Source organism: Hyla sarda, chromosome 3 (genome assembly GCF_029499605.1).
Source record: "Hyla sarda isolate aHylSar1 chromosome 3, aHylSar1.hap1, whole genome shotgun sequence".
Classification (NCBI taxonomy): Eukaryota; Metazoa; Chordata; class Amphibia; order Anura; family Hylidae; genus Hyla; species Hyla sarda.
In genome coordinates, this window is record NC_079191.1 from 239,967,620 (window position 1) to 239,987,064 (window position 19,445).

Here is a 19,445-nt window from a genome sequence, read left to right on the forward strand (position 1 = left end):
GGACAATTTTTAAGGAAATTATCTGCACTGGCGCAGTAGAGGCAAAGATTCTCAGCTCGACAGTTCTTTCCTGCAGAGTCAGGCGAGAACGATCCACCTGCATAGCCTCCACTGCAGGAGGCAACGTAGAAGATGTTGCTGGAAGACTGGAGCCAGACGAGGGAGCGCCGAGGTCGTGCAGACTCCCTTTCTTGACGTAGTTCCTCACGTCATTCAGAGAAAGGGATATCAATACGAGATGCCAACTGTATGAGTTAATTCAGGCTAGATGGCAATCCTCGGGCAGCAAGGACATCCTTGATGTGGCTAGAAAGTCCCCTTTTGAAAGTGGCACAAAGAGCTTAGTTACGAAAATGGATGGCATATTCGCCCACAGAAGAATTGCCCTAGGAAAGACTCAGCAAGGCCATTTCAGCGGAAGAGGCTCGTGCAGGTTCTTTAAAGACAGCTCAAAATTCAGTCAGGAAAGCCTGAAGATTAGCTGTGAGTAGATCACTGTGATCCCATAACGCCAGGTTGCCCAGGCCAGGGCCCTTCCAGTTAAGAGACTGACAACAAAGGCCACCTTCGCACGTTCTGTAGGGAACTGTTCCGCCAAGAGTTCTATGTCCATGGAGCACTGTGTCACAAAACCACGGCAAGACTTCGGATCCCCCTCATACTTCTCAGGTAGAGACAAACAGAGTTTGGATGCCGTGGCGACTGCAGGAGCGAGAGGCAGGACAGGAGCTGGAGGAGGCTGTGGCTGCTGCGGTTGTTGTTGGGCAGCTGCTGCATCATGGCGGACAATTGGTTTAACTCTTGAGCCTGCTGGGCCAACTGCTGCGACTGGAGTGCCACAATAGAGGCGAGATCTGGATTATCGGGTAAAGGAACCCCAGCAGGATACATGGCTGGATCTTGTTGTAACGATGCTGGATGTGGATCCTCTGACCTTTGTGGCAGATGATGCGTGCCGTATCGGGGAGCGGAGTCTAAGGTGCCCCTGGTATTCACGCAAGGCAGGATGGGCTTGCTGCATCAGGCGGCACCCAGGTCGCTACCCGTGATATGACTCAACCACACAGGTAGCTGAGCAAAGACGTGGTACAGAAGGATGAGGCAGAGGCGTAGTCAGACTTAGCAAAAGGTCAAGGCAGGCGGCAAAGATTTGTAGTCAAATAACGTAGCGGAAGGGTCAAATACACGGGTGAGGCAACAGACAGTAAGGTACGCTTAATCTCAGGCTAGGGGCACTGAAGATCCGGCAGTGAAGAGTGGTAGGTGCAGGAACTTATAGAATATCCTCAGGTGTAACACATAATTATGGTCGTACTGGCCCTTTAACCGGTTAATGACCATGGACATCTATACTCCTCCATGTGCCGTTAACCGGGTATGGCGCGGGCTCCCGACTCGAGCCCGCGTCATACCGGCCGGCCCCTAGCTGATTCCTGTAGTGTTAATAGGGCTCGAGTAAAATGGGCTGCATCCTTAAGGTGAAAATAAGCTGCGTACTTAAGGAGTTAAAGGTAATTACAATTAGAAAACTATATGCCACTTAATGTGGCATGAATAGTAACGCAATACAAATCAAACACAGTGGATGCCAGTATTTGTGTAATGACTGGTTCTGTCCGTACCAGTAGGATTAATTCTGCATAGCTTTGTTGTTTATGTTGGTTGCTGGGACAACGCCCTGAGCTGCTTGGGTGTGATTGGGGTTTCTTCTATCAATCAGGATTCTCCTTTCACCTACCCTCTCATATAGAAGGAAGTCACTTTCAGTTGTGCTTTGCTTGTGAAAGTTACCTGTTGACTGAAGCTGGCACTGCCTGTATTTCTATTGTCTATTCTGGTACTCTGATCTTTTGGCTTGCTTCTTGACTTCTCTTCTGGTATTGGCATTGTTACTCCACTTTCTACTGTTACCGACCTTGGCTAGACTGACTACGATTTGACTGTGTATTTGTCTTAGAGTATGCCTGTTAGTTTGTAAGCCTCCAGCTGTTCCCCGACTTAGGGCGGATAGGCAATAGGAAGGGACAGGGACTGTGGGTGTGTGAGTTAGGGCATCACTGTTCCCTGCCCATACGTGACAATTTGCTTCAAATATACATTATGAGGGGCAGATTTATTAATACCTGTGCAGAGGAAAAGTTGCCCAGTTGCCCATAGCAACCAATCAGATTGCTTCTTTCATTTTGTAGAGGCCTGGTTAAAAATGAAAGAAACAATCTGATTGGTTGCTATGGGCAACTTTTCCTCTGCACAGGTTTTGATAAATCTCCCCCATTTATTTGCTTATCCTGCTTATTACCGGAAGCATAATACAGGTCCTGTAATTTTCTTGTTTGTTGTTTTAAAATAAACATTCTCTCAGTTTAACCCCTTAAGGACTGAGCGTTTTTCCATTTTTGCACTTTAGTTTTTTCCTCCTTAGCTTTTCCATTTTGCACCTACAGACCCATATGATGGCTTGTTTTTTGCGCCACCAATTGTACTTTTTAATTGCATCAGTCATTTTACCAAAAAATCTATGGCTAAACCAAAACAATTATATATTTGTGGGACAAAATTGAAAAAAAATGTTTTGGGGGGTTTCCGTTTCTACGCAGTGCATTTTTCGGTAAAAATGACACCTTATTTTTATTCTGTAGGTCCATACGGTTAAAATAATACCCTACTTATTTAGTTTTACTTCTGAGAAAAATCATAACTAAATGCACGAAAATTAATACGTTTAAAAATGTTCTCTTCTGACCCCTATACCTTTTCAATTTTTCCACATACCGGGCAGTATGAAGGCAAATTTTTTGCGCTGTGATCTGAAGTTTGTATCGGTACCATTTTTGTCTTGATGGGACTTTTTCGATTGCCATTTATTAATTTTTTATGGTATAAAAAGTGACCAAAAATACTATTTTGGACTCTGGAATTATTTTAAGTGTATGCTATTGACCATGCGGTTTAATTAACTTTATATTTTTATAGTTCGGACATTTACGCACACGGCAATACCACATATATTTATTTTTATTTACTTTTTTATGGGAAAAGGGGGTGATTCAAACTTTTATTAGGGAAGGGGTTAAATAACATTTATTTACTTTTTTTTAACACTATTTTTTATACACTGTTATAGCCCCCTTAGGGGACTATAACATGCAATACATTGATTGCATACACTGATCAATGCTATGCCATATCATTGCATTGATCAGTGTTTTCGGGACACGATTGCTCCAGCCTGGATCTCAGTCATGGATCAATCAATTGCCGATCGGACGGACAGCGGTGGTCCAGATCAGCCCGACTGAGCTGCCGGGAAGAATTTGTTTAAATTTTAGATGCGGCGATTAAATGGGTTAATACCTGACATCACCGCGATCGGTGATGTCCGGTATTATCCACGAGTCCCGGGACTGACCCGATATGGCAGGGACCGACCCGATATGACGCGGAGTCAGCCCGTCACCCTGCGTTATATCGCGGGCACAGGGAGTACAGGTATGCCCTGCGTCCTTAACATGTTAAAGGAGTACTCTAGTTGAAAAAAAAGGTTTTTTGTTTTTTTTAAATCAACCAGAAATCAGTCAGCCAGAAAGTTTTAAGTAGATTTGTATATTACTTCTATTTAAAAATCTTAAGCCTTCCAGTACTTATCAGCTGCTGTATGTTCCAGAGAAAGTTGTGTAGTACTTTCCAGTCTGACCACAGTGCTCTCTGCTGACACCTCTGTCCATGTCAGGAACTGTCCAGAGCAGGAGAGCTTTGCTATGGGGATTTGCTCCTACTTTGGGCAGTTTCTGACACGAACAGAGGTGTCAGCAGAGAGCACTGTGGTCAGACTGGAAAGAACTACAAAACTTTCTGTGGAGCATACAGCAGCTGATAAGTACTGGGGGTCTTAAGATATGTTTTTATTTTTAAATTAAATAGAAGTAATTTACAAATCTGTTTAACTTTCTGGCACCAGCTGATTTGAAAACATTTGTTTTAAACAGGAGTACCCTTTTAAGGCATAGTCAAGATAACACTGCCCCTTTATTGCTCCTGCCTTGATTGTAAAACCATGCTGCTATGCACATTGCACTTTTGATGTGGTTACCAACTTTTATTCACACTTGCCTTCAGTGTTACCTGCTCTTTATTGTAGTTTTGCCATATATTTATATGTCTTTTGATGTAGTTTACCGATTTGGTGTTTTTAATAAAGATTTAGAGATTATTTTAAAAATGCATAGTGTTTATTTTTTTTTTTTCATCATTAGCTATTACATAAGTTTCCTGCACACAGAATTGTCATTTTGAAAGAGGGGCAGTCAGACAGAACTGCTTTAATACAGTCATGGTCGTAAATGTTGGCACCCCTGAAATTGTTCTAGAAAATTAAATATTTCTCACAGTAAAGGATTGCAGTAACACATGTTTTGCTATACACATGTTTATTCCCTTTGTGTGTATTGAAACTAAACCAAAAAAGGGAGGTAAAAAAGCAAATTGGACATAATGTCACACCAAACTCCAAAAACGGGCTGGACAAAATTATTGGCACCCTTAACATAATATTTGGTTGCACACCCTTTGGAAAAAATAACTAAAATCAGTGGCTCTCAGCCGGAATTTTGGACCACTCTTTCTTTGCAAACTGCTCCAGGTCTCTCTTATTGGAAGGGTGCCTTTGCCCAACAGCAATTTTAAAGGGGTATTCAAGGCAAAACCTTTTTAGAGAGATATATATATATATATATATATATATATATATCAACTGGCTCCGGAAAGTTAAACAGATTTGTAAATTACTTCTATTAAGAAATCTTAACCCTTCCAATAGTTATTAGCTTCTGAAATTTTCTGTCTAACTGCTCAATGATGATGTCATGATCCGGGAGCTGTGCATGATGGGAGAATATCCCCATAGGAACTGCACAGCTCCCAGGACGTGAGTCATCAGAGAGCAGTTAGACAGAAAACAACAACTCAACTTCAGAAGCTAATAACTATTGGAAGGATTAAGATTTTTTAATAGAAGTAATTTACAAATCTGTTTAACTTTCTGGAGCCAGTTGATATATTAAAAAACGTTTTGGCCTGGAATACCCCTTTAAGATCTCTCCCCAGGTGTTCAATAGGATTTAGATCTGGACTCATTGCTGGCCACTTCAGAACTCTCCAGCGCTTTGATACCATCCATTTCTGGGTGCTTTTTGACATAAGTTTGGGTTTATTGTCCTTCTGCAAGACCCAAGATCTCGGACACAAACCCAACATTCTAACACTGGGCTGTACAGTGTAACTCAAAATCCATTGGTAATCCTCCGATTTCATGATGCTTTGCACACATTCAGGGCACCCAGTGCCAGAGGCAGCAAAACAACCTCAAAACATCATTGAACCTACACCATATTTCACTGTAGGTACTGTGTTCTTTTCTTTGTAGGCCTCATTTTATTTTCGGAAAACAGTAGAATGATGTGCTTTACCAAAAAGCTCTATCTTGGTCTCATCTGTCCACAAGATGTTTTCCCAGAAGGATTTTGGCTTACTCAAGTTCATTTTGGCAAAATGTAGTCTTGCTTTTTTTTTTATATCTCTGTGTCCTCCTGGGTCTTCTGCAATAGTGTTTCATTTAATTTAACCCCTTAAGGACGCAGGACGTAAATGTACGTCCTGGTGCGGTGGTACTTAACGCACCAGGACGTACATTTACGTCCTGTGCATAACCGCGGGCATCGGAGCGATGCCCGTGTCATGCGCGGCTGATCCCGGCTGCTGATCGCAGCCAGGGACCCGCCGGCAATGGCCGACGCCCGCGATCTCGTGGGCGTCCGCCATTAACCCCTTAGGTGCCGGGATCAATGCAGATCCCGGCATCTGCGGCAGTGCGCGATTTGAATGAATGATCGGATCGCCTGCAGCGCTGCTGTGGGGATCCGATCATTCAGAACGCCGCACGGAGGTCCCCTCTCCTTCCTCCGTCCGGCTCCCGGCGTCTCCTGCTCTGGTCTGAGATCGAGCAGACCAGAGCAGGAGATCGCCGATAACACTGATCTGTTCTATGTCCTATACATAGAACAGATCAGTATTAGCAATCATGGTATTGCTATGAATAGTCCCCTATGGGGACTATTCAAGTGTAAAAAAAAATGTAAAAGTAAAAGTAAAAAAAAAAGTGAAAAATCCCCTCCCCCAATAAAAAAGTAAAACGTCCGTTTTTTCCTATTTTACCCCCAAAAAGCGTAAAAAATAAATTTTATAGACATATTTGGTATCGCCGCGTGCGTAAATGTCCGAACTATTAAAATAAAATGTTAATGATCCCGTACGGTGAACGGCGTGAAAGGAAAAAAAAAAGTCCAAAATTGCTATTTTTTTTTATACATTTTATATAAAAAAATTTTATAAAAAATGTATTAAAAGTTTTTTATATGCAAATGTGGTATCAAAAAAAAGTACAGATCATGGCGCAAAAAATGAGCCCCCATACCGCCGCTTATACGGAAAAATAAAAAAGTTAGAGGTCATCAAAATAAAGGGATTATAAACGTACTAATTTGGTTAAAAAGTTTGTGATTTTTTTTAAGCACAACAATAATATAAAAGTATGTAATAATGGGTATCATTTTAATCGTATTGACCCTCAGAAAAAAGAACACGTCATTTTTACCATAAATTGTACGGCGTGAAAACGAAACCTTCCAAAATTAGCAAAATTGCGTTTTTCTTTTTAATTTCCCCACAAAAATAGTGTTTTTTGGTTGCGCCATACATTTTATGATATAATGAGTTATGTCATTACAAAGGACAACTGGTCGCGCAAAAAACAAGCTCTCATACTAGTCTGTGGATGAAAATATAAAAGAGTTATGATTTTTAGAAGGCGAGGAGGAAAAAATGAAAACGTAAAAATTAAATTGTCTGAGTCCTTAAGGACAAAATGGGCTGAGTCCTTAAGGGGTTAAAGGGGTACTCCTGTGGAAAACTTTTTTTATTATTTAATCAACTGGTGCCAGAAAGTTAAACAGATTTGCAAATCACTTCTATTAAAAAATCTTAATCATTCCAGTACTTTTTAGGGGCTGTATAATAAAGAGAAATCCAAAAAAGAAATGCATTTACTCTGATGTCATAACCACAGTGCTCTCTGCTGACCTCTGCTGTCCATTTTAGGAACTGTCCAGAGCAGGAGAAAATCCCCATAACAAACATATGCTGCTCTGGGCAGTTCCTAAAATGGACAGCAGAGGTCAGCAGAGAGCACTGTGGTCATGACATCAGTGGAAATGCATTTCTTTTTTGGATTTCTCTTTAGTATACAGCCCCTAAAAAGTACTGGAAGGATTAAGATTTTTTAATAGAAGTGATTTACAAATCTGTTTAACTTTCCGGCACCAGTTGATTTGAAAAAATAAATAAAACGTTTTTAACGGGAGTACCCCTTTAACCCCTTGAGGACGGAGCCCATTATGACCCTAAGGATGGGAGCATTTTTTGCAAATCTGACCACTGTCACTTTAAGCATTAATAACTCTGGTGCTTTTACTTATAAATTTGATCCTGAGATTGTTTTTTCGTGACATATTCTACTTCACGTTAGTGGTAAATTTTCGTCTATACTTGCATCATTTCTTGGTGAAAAATGCAAAAATTTTATGAAAAATTTTAAAATTTAGCATTTTTCTAACTTTGAAGCTCTCTGCTTGTAAGGAAAATAGACATTCCAAATAAATTATATATTGATTCACAAATACAATATGTCTACTTTATATTTTGCATCATAAAGTTGACATGTTTTTACTTTTGGAAGACATCAGAGGGCTTCAAAGTTCAGCAGCAATTTTCCAATTTTTCACAAAATTTTTAAAATCGGAATTTTTCAGGGATCAGTTCAGTTTTGAAGTGGATTTCAAGGGCCTCCATTTTAGAAATACCACACAAATTACCCCATTATAAAAACTGCACCCCTCAAAGTATTCAAAAAGACATTCATTCAGTGCGTTAACCCTTTAGGTGTTTCACAGGAATAGTAGCAAAGTGAAGGAGAAAATTCTAAATCTTCATTTTTTACACTCGCATGTTCATGTAGACCCAGTTTTTGAAATTTTACAAGCGGTAATAGGAGAAATAGCCCCCCAAAATTTGTAACCCAATTTCTCTCGAGTAAGGAAATACCTCATATGTGTATGTCAAGTGTTCAGCGGGCACAGTAGAGGGCTCAGAAGAGAAGGAGCAACAATGGGATTTTGGAAAGTGAATTTTGCTGAAATGGTTTTATGGGGGCATGTCACATTTAGAAAACCCCTATGGTGCCAGAACAGCAGAAAACCCCACATGGCATACCATTTTGGAAACTACACCCCTCAAGGCACGTAACAAGGGGTCCAGTGAGCCTTAACACCCCACAGGTGTTTGACGACTTTTTGTTAAATTCGGATGTGTAAATGAAAAAAAATATTTTTTCACTAAACTGCTGTTTTTCCCCCCAAATTTACCATTTTTACAAAGGGTAATGGGAGAAAATGCCCCCCAAAATGTGTAACCCCATCTCTTCTGAGTATGGAAATACCCCATGTTAGGACGTAAAATGCTCTGCGGGCGAACTACAATGCTCAGAAGAGAAGGAGCGCCATTGAGCTTTTGGAAAGAGAATTCGTTTGGAATGGTAGTCAGGGGCCATGTGCATTTACAAAGCCCCCTGTGGTGCCAGAACAGTGGACCCCCCCCACATGTGACCCCATTTTGGAAACTACACCCCTCACAGAATTTAATAAGGGGTGCAGTGAGTATTTACACCCCACTGGCGTTTGACAGATCTTTGGAACAGTGGACTGTGCAAATGAAAATCTAAATTTTTCATTTTCACGGACCACTGTTCCAAAAATCTGTCAGACACCTGTGGGGTGTAAATGCTCACTGCACCCCTTAATACATTACATGAGAGGTGTAGTTTCCAAAATGGGGTCACATGTGGGGGGGTCCATTGCTCTGGCACTATGGGGGCTTTGTAAACACACGTGGCCTTCAATTCTTGACAAATTTTCTCTTCAAAATCCCAATGGCGCTCCTTCTCTTTTGAGCATTGTAGTGCGCCAGCAGAGCACTTTACATCCACATATGGGGTATGTTCTCACTCAGAAGAAATGGGGTTACAAATTTTGGGGGGCTTTTTTCCTATTTTACTTTGTGAAAATGAAAAATTTAGGGTAACACCAGCATTTTAGTGAAAACATATTTTTTTTTTCCTTTTCCCATCCAAATTTAAAGAAAATTCGTCAAACACCTGTGGGGTGTTAAGGCTCACTATACCCCTTGTTATGTTCAGTGGGGGTTGTAGTTTCTAAAATGGGGTCACATGTGGGTATTTATGTTTTTGCGTTTATCTCAGAACCGCTGTAAAAATCAGCCACCCCTGTGCAAATCACCAATTTAGGCCTCAAATGTACATGTTGCGCTCTCACTCCTGAGCCTTGTTGTGCGCCCGCAGAGCATTTTACGCCCACATATGGGGTATTTCCGTACTCAGGAGAAATTGCGTTACAAATTTTGGGGGTCTTTTTTTCCTTTTATTGCTTGTGAAAATAAAAAGTATGGGGCAACACCAGCATGTTAGTGTAAACATTTTTATTTTTTTACACTAACAGGCTGGTGTAGCTCCCCAACTTTTCCTTTTCATACGGGGTAAAAGGAGAAAAAAAAAATTTGTAGTGCATTTGTGGCCCTAAACTGTTTCCTTGAAATATGACAGGGCTCTGAAATGAGAGAGCACCATGCGCATTTGAGGACTAAATTAGGGATTGCATAGGGGTGGACTCCAGAAATGCTGGGAGTTGATGTTTTGCAACAGCTGGAGGCTCCGTTTTGGAATTACTGCCATACAATACGTCTTTCATTTTTATTGGGGGACAGTGTAAGGGGGGTTATATGTAGTGTTTACCCTTTATTTTATGTTAGTGTAGTGTAGTGTTTTTAGGGTATATTCGCACTGGCATATTCGTTACGGTGAGTTTCCAGCTAGGAGTTTGCCCTGCGGTGAAAAATTTGCCGCAGCCCAAACTTGAAGCAGGAAACTTACTGAAAACCTGCCTGTGTGAATGTACCCTGTACGTTCACATTGGGGGGGGGGGGGGGGGGGGGGGGGGGTAGTGGTACTGTGTAGTGGTCTCAAACTGCAGCCCTCCAGATGTTGCAAAACTACATATTCCAGCATGCACAAACAGCTGTCTGGGCATGCTGGGAGTTGTAGTTTTGCAACATCTGGAGGGCTACAGGTTAGAGACCACTGTATAGTGGACTCAGACTGTAGCCCTCCAGATGTTGCTAGGCAACTTACCGGCTTCTGTAGGATCCAGGGAGCCGTCCTCTTCTGCCGCACGAAATGCCGCCCGCGCCGATCACCGTCGCCCGCAGCCTCCGGACAGGTAAGTGGATCTTCGGCGCCCGGTCCCCTTCGGTTCCCCGTTCTGCCCCGCCCATTGTGGGTGGGCAGGACGGGGAAAACGAAAGTTAACCCCCGCCCCCGATCTGCTATTGGTGGTCGCGTCTAGACCACCAATAGCAGGGATAGGAAGGTTGGCACCCCTGCCACCTCACTCCTATCCCTTCAGGGGGATCATAGGTGTCTTAGACAACCGTGATCCCCCTTATATTCCGGGTCACCGGGTCACCATAGACCCGTATGACCTGGAATTGGCGCAAATCGCAAGTGTGAATTAACTTGCGATTTGCGCCGATCGCCGACATGGGGGGTCTGATGACCCCCCTGGGCATTTGCACGGGGTGCCTGCTGATCAATATCAGTAGTCACCCCGGTCTGGTCCCCGCCAGGCACGTGGCGGGGACCAAAATTTCCACGGGCGTATGGATACGCCCTTCGTCCTTAAGTACCAGGACGCAAGGGCGTATGTATACGCCCTTCTTCCCCAACAGGTTGAGGAGGCAGAGTTTTTCCGTTTTTGCATTTTCATTTTTTCCTAATCACCTTCTAAAAATCATAACGCTTTCAATTTTGCGCATAAAATCCATATGATGGCTTATTTTTTGCGCCACCAATTTTACTTTGCAGTGACATTAGTTATTTTATCAGTGCAGTGCATTTTTCGGTAAAAATAACACCTTATCTTTATTCTGTAGGTCCATACGGTTAAAAATGATACCCTACTTATATAGGTTGGATATTGTCGTACTTCGGAAAAAAAATCAAAACTACATGAAGGAAAATTTACACATTAAAAATTCTCATTTTCTTACCCCTATACTTTTTAATTTTTCCACGTACGGGCCGGTATGAGGACAAATTTTTTGCGCCGTGATCTGAAGTTTTTATCGCTACCATTTCTGTATTGATGAGACTTTTTGATCGCTTTTTATTCATTGTTTCATGATATTAAAAGTGACCAAAAATACGCTATTTTGGAATTTTGAATTTTTTTGCGCGTAAGCCATTGACCGTGCGGTTTAATTAATGATATTTTATAGTTCGGACATTACCGCACGCGGCGATACCATATGTTTATTTTTATTTACACAGGTTTTTTTTATGGGAAAAGGGGGGTGATTCAAACCTTTTTTGCAGTGTTATAGCTCCTGTCCTGAAGGAGTTAAATGTTGATGGATAGTTCGCACCGACACTGATTCTCCCTGAGCCTGCAGGACAGCTTGAATATCTTTGGAACTTGTTTGGGGCTGCTTATCCTCCATCCGGACTATCCTGTGTTGACACCTTTCATCAATTTTTCTCTTCCGTCCATGCCCAGGGAGATTAGCTACAGTGCCATAGGTTGCTAACTTCTTGATAATGTTGCGCACTGTGGACAAAGGCAAATCTAGACCTCTAGAGATGGACTTGTAGATTGTTGACCTTGAGATTGTTGATATTTTTCCACAATTTTGGTTCCTCGGACAGTTCTCTTCTCCTCTTTCTGTTGGCCATGCTTAGTGTGGAACACAGACACACAATGCAAAGACTAAGTGAACTTCTCTCCTTTTTATCTGCTTTCAGGTGTGATTTTTATATTGCCCACACCTGTTACTTTCCCCAGGTGAGTTTAAAGGAGCATCACATGCTTGAAACAATCTTATTTTTCCACAATTTTGAAAGGGTGCCAATAATATTGTCCAGATAATTTTTTGAGGTTGGTGTGACATTATGTCCAATTTGCTTTTTTAACTCCCTTTTTTGGTTTAGTTCCAGTACACACAAAGGGAATAAACATGTGTATAGCAAAACATGTGTTATTGCAATCCTTTTCTGTGATAAATACTTCATTTTCAAGAACAATTTCAGGGGTACCAACATTTACGGCCATGACTGTATATTCCACAATATAGGGTTTATGCTCCAAGGCTTCTATATTTTCCATAACCCCACAGAATTTTACATTATTTATGTGGGATTAGTCCCACAGCAAAGGAGCCCATCTTAGGTTTCAATTTGTCTACCCTTTCCTTCACCTCTTCGAGAGCCCTACTGAAAGTTAGCTCAGTTACCGAAGCATTATAGGAGGGTAGAAAGTCCATGTAAGTATCTGAGCCCTGGTGAGTGCAAAGACAGTGTCACTCACCCTTTCCAAGTCCTCTGCATGTTGAAGCCATGGCCTCTTTTTCACTGGGCTGTAGGTGACTAGTGATGCCAGCGCCAAACAGGTCTCCCCTCATTAAGCCGAACATCTCACCTGCCGGAGACAACCGGAGGTGAAAAGTTCAGCCCTCGGAATGCAGCAGCAGCTGCAATAATGTGAATGACGGGTATACCCGTCGCTCTGCGCGAACGCACTTCAGCAGCCGACGGGTATACCCGTTGTTCTGCGTTAAGGGGTTAAAGGGATACTCCGGTGGAAAACTTTTATTTTTATCAACTGGTGTCAGAAAGTTAAACAGATTTGTAAATAACTTCTAAAATCTTAATCCTTCCAGTACTTATTAGCTGCTGAATACTACAGAGGAAATTCTTTTCTTTTTGGAACACAGAGCTCTCTGCTGAATCACGAGCACAGTGCTCTCTGCTGACATCTCTGTCCATTTTAAGAACTGTCCAGAGTAGGAGAAAATCCACATAGAAAACATATGCTGCTCTGGACAGTTCCTAATATGGACAGAGATGTCAGCAGAGAGCACTGTGCTCGTGATGCTCGTGATTTCCAACGGAGTACCCCTTTAACAGGTGCCGTTGTGTCAAGAGCTGATGCGGAAGGCGGGGAACCTCCTTGCGTCTGACCCACAGCGAGTGTCGGGGAGGAACAGATGAGCTCCTGCCGGAGCCAAGTGAGTCTCTAATTTGCGCTGGCTGGGCAGCCTGCAAGCCAGGGGAGCATGCGTGTTTTGGTCATGCAGGCGCCATCCTGTGTCAAGGTAGATCCCAGCTGCTGATAAAAATCAGTCAGTTTCTGCAACTGCGCTGCTGCCTTCCCTCTTTTGCATTCTCTGGTGGACATCAGGAGTGTGTCTGAGGACAGGGCAGCAGGAATAGGTGGGAAATTGAGCCTGGAGTCGCTTCAAACTCTGGGTAATTGTAGGAGCTCAAATCCTAAGCGGACATCTTCCTCAGCAGCCAAGCCACTCCTCACCCCATTTTTTACTTTCCATCAGAAATAACATTTAAACGGTAACTCTCATTAAAACAAATGTTTGCTATTGCACGCCTTATGGTAAAAAAATATATATTTCTAATATACTTTGTTTAAAAAAAATGAAGTTTTCTATGTTTTATTTGGGCTTAAAAAAGCTCAAGAGCACATTTTCCCCCATCTCATACACAGACTTTGGACCGAAGCCCAAACACAGTAAGTGCAGCCTGGAGTGCTGAGGGGGGTGTGTCCAACCAACGGCATATGGCAGTTAAGTGTGAGAGGAGTTATGATTGGATGAGGCTGGACACACCCCCCTCAGCAATCCAGGCTGCACTTACTGTGTTTGGGCTTCGGACCAAAGTATGTGTATGAGATGGGGGAAAATGTGCTCTTGAGCTTTTTTAAGCACAAATAAAACATAGAAAACTTCATTTAAAAAAAAAAAAAATGGATATTAGAAATATTTTTTTTATTTACCATAAGGAGTGCAATAGCAAAAATTAGTTTTGATGAGAGTTACCATTTAAAGTACAAGCAGGCTAAGGCTGGATTCACACTACGATTTGTAACTACGGTTCCCGTATACGGCTGGGAGGAGGGGGCGGGGCTTAATTGCGGCGCCTTCACTCAGCCGTATTCGGGAACCGTATTTAATGCATGTCTATGAGCCGAACGGAGCGAACCCCATCCTCTCCTGAGAGCCTATTCTGTCTTCCTATGAACCATATGCCTGTCTAAGAGCCCGCCACGAAATGATGCCAGGGCGGTATTGTTGTTGTGAAGCTCAGACCCTGTGATGATCCCGCCACCAACATACAGTGTATCCAGATTCTTACCAGTGTTGGGCGACATTCTCTTTGCTATGTGTCTGCTGATTTCCTGGTCTTCTTGCTCTGGTCTGTCTTTTGTTGCAGTTTCCACTCAGCGCTGGTTGAGTTTTATAGAGCCAGCAGGCACTCCCTAATGGTTCCTTCTTTTATCACAGCCAGGCACTGCATATATATAAGTCTGACACACCTGTTTTTCCTTGTCTCAGCAAGGTTGTTTATCCTACACTGCTAAGGTCTCTGTCGCCTGCCTGACCTTAAGTCTGCTGTTCCTGATTCCTGCCTGTATACTGAAATATTCCTCTGCCTCATCCCTTGGACTCTGACCAGCATCTCCTGAATTTGGACTGTCTACCACAATTCCTGTCTGCTTGCGGCTTGTTCCATCCAGCCTGCACCTGTAGCCATATTGATCGATTGATAGAACAAGCAGGGAGAACCACGTGCTTCTCCTCACTTGTTCTAACGAATGATAAGAGCCAAATAACTCAGACCCTGATTGTTCAAAACTTTTGACATATCTCTGTGACAATAAATAGAGACAAGATTCTTGCCTTAAATTTACATTATAAATTAAATTAGAAGGTATTCGCACTAGGTGTAACGGATAGCCAAGATCAGTTCTGATATATTACATCATTCCTCTGGTTTAGACCTGCTGGGTAGCTTGTTTCAAGTGTAAAATGTTATAGCCTTCTTTACTTAGAAGTAAACTCCTCCTATCCCCTCCCCTTATAGAGAAGAATGACCCGATGGATACCCATACAGCTCAAACTTGTGACATCACCATGATGACATCTGGACACTGTTGAAGGGATAATTTCGATTTACACTATTGGGTAGGTATCTCCTCAGATGTATCTTAGGAGGGCCTAAAGTACACCCTACATATTGTGGATTGCAGGTTTTATGGGTAATCAAATATACAACATAGGGCATATTTCAGTTACTTGAACTGACTATTTTGTCATTTGAGCTTACCTATTAATCTAAACATATCTTCAACCACCATATGTTTGCATATTGGGCATACGCATTGCACATTGATAACATCCTGTTGCGTTTAACCATGTTATTACAGTCAATTTCTTTAAAAAGACTTGGTGACAATTGTTGTCTTTACATAAAATAACATTTACACTCTTTTTGATGAAGTCATTATTGGCATTAGTTAAAAAAGACAGTATCAAAAACTGCAAATTAATTTTTCCAAAAAAACACTTTCCTACTTAAAGACCAGCCTCGAAGAAGGAAATCTCTCATTTAAACTCATGATTGCCTATACAGAAATATATATATATATGGGCTTGACAAAGGCTGCATTGGCAGCAGAAACGTTGCTAACTTGTGTTATCATGGAATAAACCACTGTTTATACTTTTGAACTTTCCGTGTGCTGCGGCATCCTTCCTAGATATATATATATATATATATATATATATATATATATATACAAAAATATAGAAGCAGCACACCACAGGTAGATTTCAAAAGAACGGTGAATTTATTCCATCATGGAATAAATTCACCGTTCTTTTGAAATCTACCTGTGGTGTGCTGCTTCTATATTTTTGTATGCATTGAGGAACCAGTGGACCGAGGTTCAGAATATGCGGGCACCCCAATTTCTTTTTTTCTTGACATTTCTGGAGGTGCTGTTCTTATTGGATATTTATATATATATATATATATATTTTTTTTTTTTTTTTTTATGGTAGGTATAATTAAGCAAAAATCTATACCTGATAATCGGAAGCCATTAGAGAGGGGCCACCGGAATTAGCAGCTGAAGGCCCCAAGCGTGGTTTCTTGTTTGGAGGTCCTTGGTTAAGACTAGAGTCTTGACTGTGTTGAAGTGCTGCTGCTGTTGTTGCTCCTGCTCCCCCTGTACCATTGGTCTGACCACTATTCTGCTGCTGTACCTGTTGCTGCTGAGCTGCTGTCTGCTGTTGGTTTGCCACTTGTTGCTGGTGCTGATTTTGTGCCTGTTGATTCTGAATAAAAAAAAGTCACATAAATGAACATGTCTGAAGTTGCCCAGTGTTTCTGATGAAGGGCGAACCTGTTTTCCAACAAGCTCATTGTACCTAGAAAGATAATATTTTATTGTATTAAAAATATATGAATTGTCTATAATAAAGTACTGAATATCAGAATTAGGACAATAATTAAAAAAACAATTGCATGTGTCTGAAGAGCCACACCATTTCTCAATCATGTACTGCTTAACATGCAGATGAATACACACCTTCTCTGCTTTTTCTTCTTGTTCATCTTCATTTAAAAATTCCCGTTTTGGATATGGTATTTGACACCCTGCAAATACACTGGTGAAATAAAGTGAGTAAGTGCAAAGCAGACTTTTTTTTTTTTAAATAATAATTCTTTATTACACAAAAGTATTCCCTTCCAGAATTTACATAAATTCAACATGTCAATTTACATTAGTTTGCCAAGTCTTTCTGGTTACATTGTTATTTCAACAATACAACTAAGAAGAACATTTTAAGTTTTATCACCCATCCCACCCACCTCATGTGCTTCAGGGGGGAAAAAAAGGGGGGGGGGGGAGAAGAATTCTCTTTTTCTTTCTTTGTCTTTCTTTCCTCCTCCCCTTTATTCCTTCTCCCTTTCCCCCCTTCATATCCTATTAACAGACTGTTGAAAGATCATATCAATCAAAATCATATCAAAAGGCATTAGTTGCAGATTGATCTCTCTCCCACCAAGCAACCCTCCACTCACTGAAGCAGACAGGCTCCCTGTCATCAGCTGACTAGTGAGTAGTGTTGGGCGCGAATATTCGCATTTCGAATTTTTTTTGCGAATATTGCAAATTCGCAAATATTGCAAATATATTCACTATATATTCGAAATTGCAAATATTCGCTTTTTTCCCGTATATGCGCATATGTGAATATTCGCATGTGCGAATATTCGCATATGTGAATATTCGCATATTTCTTCTTTTCACTTGTGGGCCAATTAGAATGATGCAAATACACTTGTCAGAGGTTATCAACAACATCTCTATCAACCAATAGTAAAGTTGCCCACCCCCTCACTGTTTTCTTCCTCCAATACGCAAATATGCGAAAATTTACATATGCGAATAACTACACTATCTTTACAGACTCTGTAGCATAGTCAAATAAAAAGAATTCCTGGAATACCCCTTTAACCTCTTAAGGACCAATGACGTTGTGGAACGTCATGGCACCCTGGGCTTTAAGGACCAATGACGTTCCACAACGTCATGGCATTTTCCGGTCTCTGCCGCTCGCCGGGCAGAGATCGGAACTGGATGCCTGCTGAAATCCTTCAGCAGGCATCCAGGGCAAACGCCGAGGGGGGCCATGTAGGCCCCCCATGTCGGCGATCGCCGCAAATCGCAAGGGAAATCGCCCTTGCGATCTGCGGCGATACCGGGCTGATCGGGTCTCTGGGACCCGACCGCCCGGTAATTTCGCATGATCCCGGCTGTCACAGACAGCCAGGACCATGCTGGAGCCTAGGAGCGAGGTGGCAAGCCTGCCACCTCCTCCGATCCCCTGCGATCTGTCGGTTAGTTAACCGACCAATCGCAGGAGGGGGGGGCGGTTACTTCCTCCCGTCCTGCCCGGCCCCTTGAAGTCCGGAGAGGACGGGAGGAAGACCGGAGGACGCGGCGGGGGACGGGGGAGTGCTGGGGACCGGCCCCGGTACTTACCTCGTCCCTGAAGACCCGGATCCAGACGATGAAGATGGCGGCGGCGGAGACAGGTGAGTAGATCTTCAGCCGCGGTCGGGCCCTTTACAGCAATGCACGTCGCCGTAAAGCGACATGCATTGCTGTAAAGGGACCCTGTAAACTACAACTCCCAGCATGCCCAGACAGCCCTTGGCGTCTGGGCATGCTGGGAGTTGCAGTTTTGCAACATCTGGAGGTCCACAGTTTGGAGACCACTGTGCCCTTCCAGATGTTGCAAAACTACACATCCTCAGCATGCCCTTACTGTCCAGGCATGCTGGGATTTGTAGTTCTGTAACATCTGGCCCTTCAGATGTTGCAGAACTACAACTCCCAGCATGCCTGGACAGTTTTGGCATACTGCGAGTTGTAGTTTTGCAACATCTGGAAGGGCACAGATTGGGAACCACTGTATTAGTGGTCTGCAAACTGTAGTCCTCCAGATGTTGCAAAACTACAACTCCAAGCATGCTGGGAGTTGTAGTTCGGCAACATCTAGCTCTAAAGATGTTGCCGAACTACTACTCCCAGCATGCCTGAGAATGCTGGGAGTTGTGGTTTTGCAACAACAGGAGGCACACTGGTTGGGAAACATTGTCTGTTTCCTAACTCAGTGTTTCCCAACCCGTGTGCCTCCAGCTGTTGCAAAACTATAACTACCAGCATGCACTGATGGACTGTGCATGCTGGGAGTTGTAGTTTTGCAACAGCTGGAGGTCCCCCCCCCCCCCCCACTGTGAATGTACAGGGTACATTCACATGGGCAGGGGCTTATAGTGAGTATCAGGCTGCAAGTTTGCGATGCAGCAAATTTTGCGCGGCAGCTCAAACTCGCTGTAATCCCCCGCCCATGTGACTGTACCCTAAAAACACTACACTACCACAAAATAAAATAAAAAGTAAAAAACACTACATATACACATACCCCCTACACAGCCCCCCTCCCCAATAAAAATGAAAAACGTCTGGTACGCCACTGTTTCCAAAATGGAGCCTCCAGCTGTTGCAAAACAACAACTCCCAGTATTGCCGGACAGCCGTTGACTGTCCAGGCATGCTGGGAGTTTTGCAACAGCTGGAGGCACCCTGTTTGGGAATCACTGGCGTAGAATACCCCAATGTCCACCCCTATGCAAGTCCCTAATTTAGGCCTCAAATGCGCATGGCGCTCTCACTTTGGAGCCCTGTCGTATTTCAAGGCAACAGTTTAGGGTCACATATGGGGTATCGCCGTACTCGGGAGAAATTTCTTAACAAATTTTGGGGGGCTTTTTCTCCTTTCACCCCTCATGAAAAGGTGAAGTTGGGGTCTACACCAGCATGTTAGTGTAAAAAAAAAAA

General features: G+C 42.7%; 1 protein-coding gene and 1 long non-coding RNA gene across 8 annotated transcripts in view; one reads left to right on the plus strand and one right to left on the minus strand.

Annotated features, from left to right (window-relative positions):
• LOC130362205 (uncharacterized) overlaps positions 1–19,445 on the plus strand; it is a 53,489-nt gene that overhangs the window by 17,188 nt on the left and 16,856 nt on the right. The window lies entirely within an intron of this gene.
• CDK19 (cyclin dependent kinase 19) overlaps positions 1–19,445 on the minus strand; it is a 438,492-nt gene that overhangs the window by 17,107 nt on the left and 401,940 nt on the right. For all 7 annotated transcript variants that reach the window (XM_056566332.1, XM_056566331.1, XM_056566326.1 and 4 more), the window contains 2 exons: positions 16,623–16,701; positions 16,117–16,368 (listed from right to left, as the gene is read on the minus strand). In XM_056566332.1, coding sequence (XP_056422307.1) covers positions 16,117–16,368; positions 16,623–16,701 — 331 coding nt within the window. The remainder of the gene's footprint in view (positions 1–16,116; positions 16,369–16,622; positions 16,702–19,445) is intronic.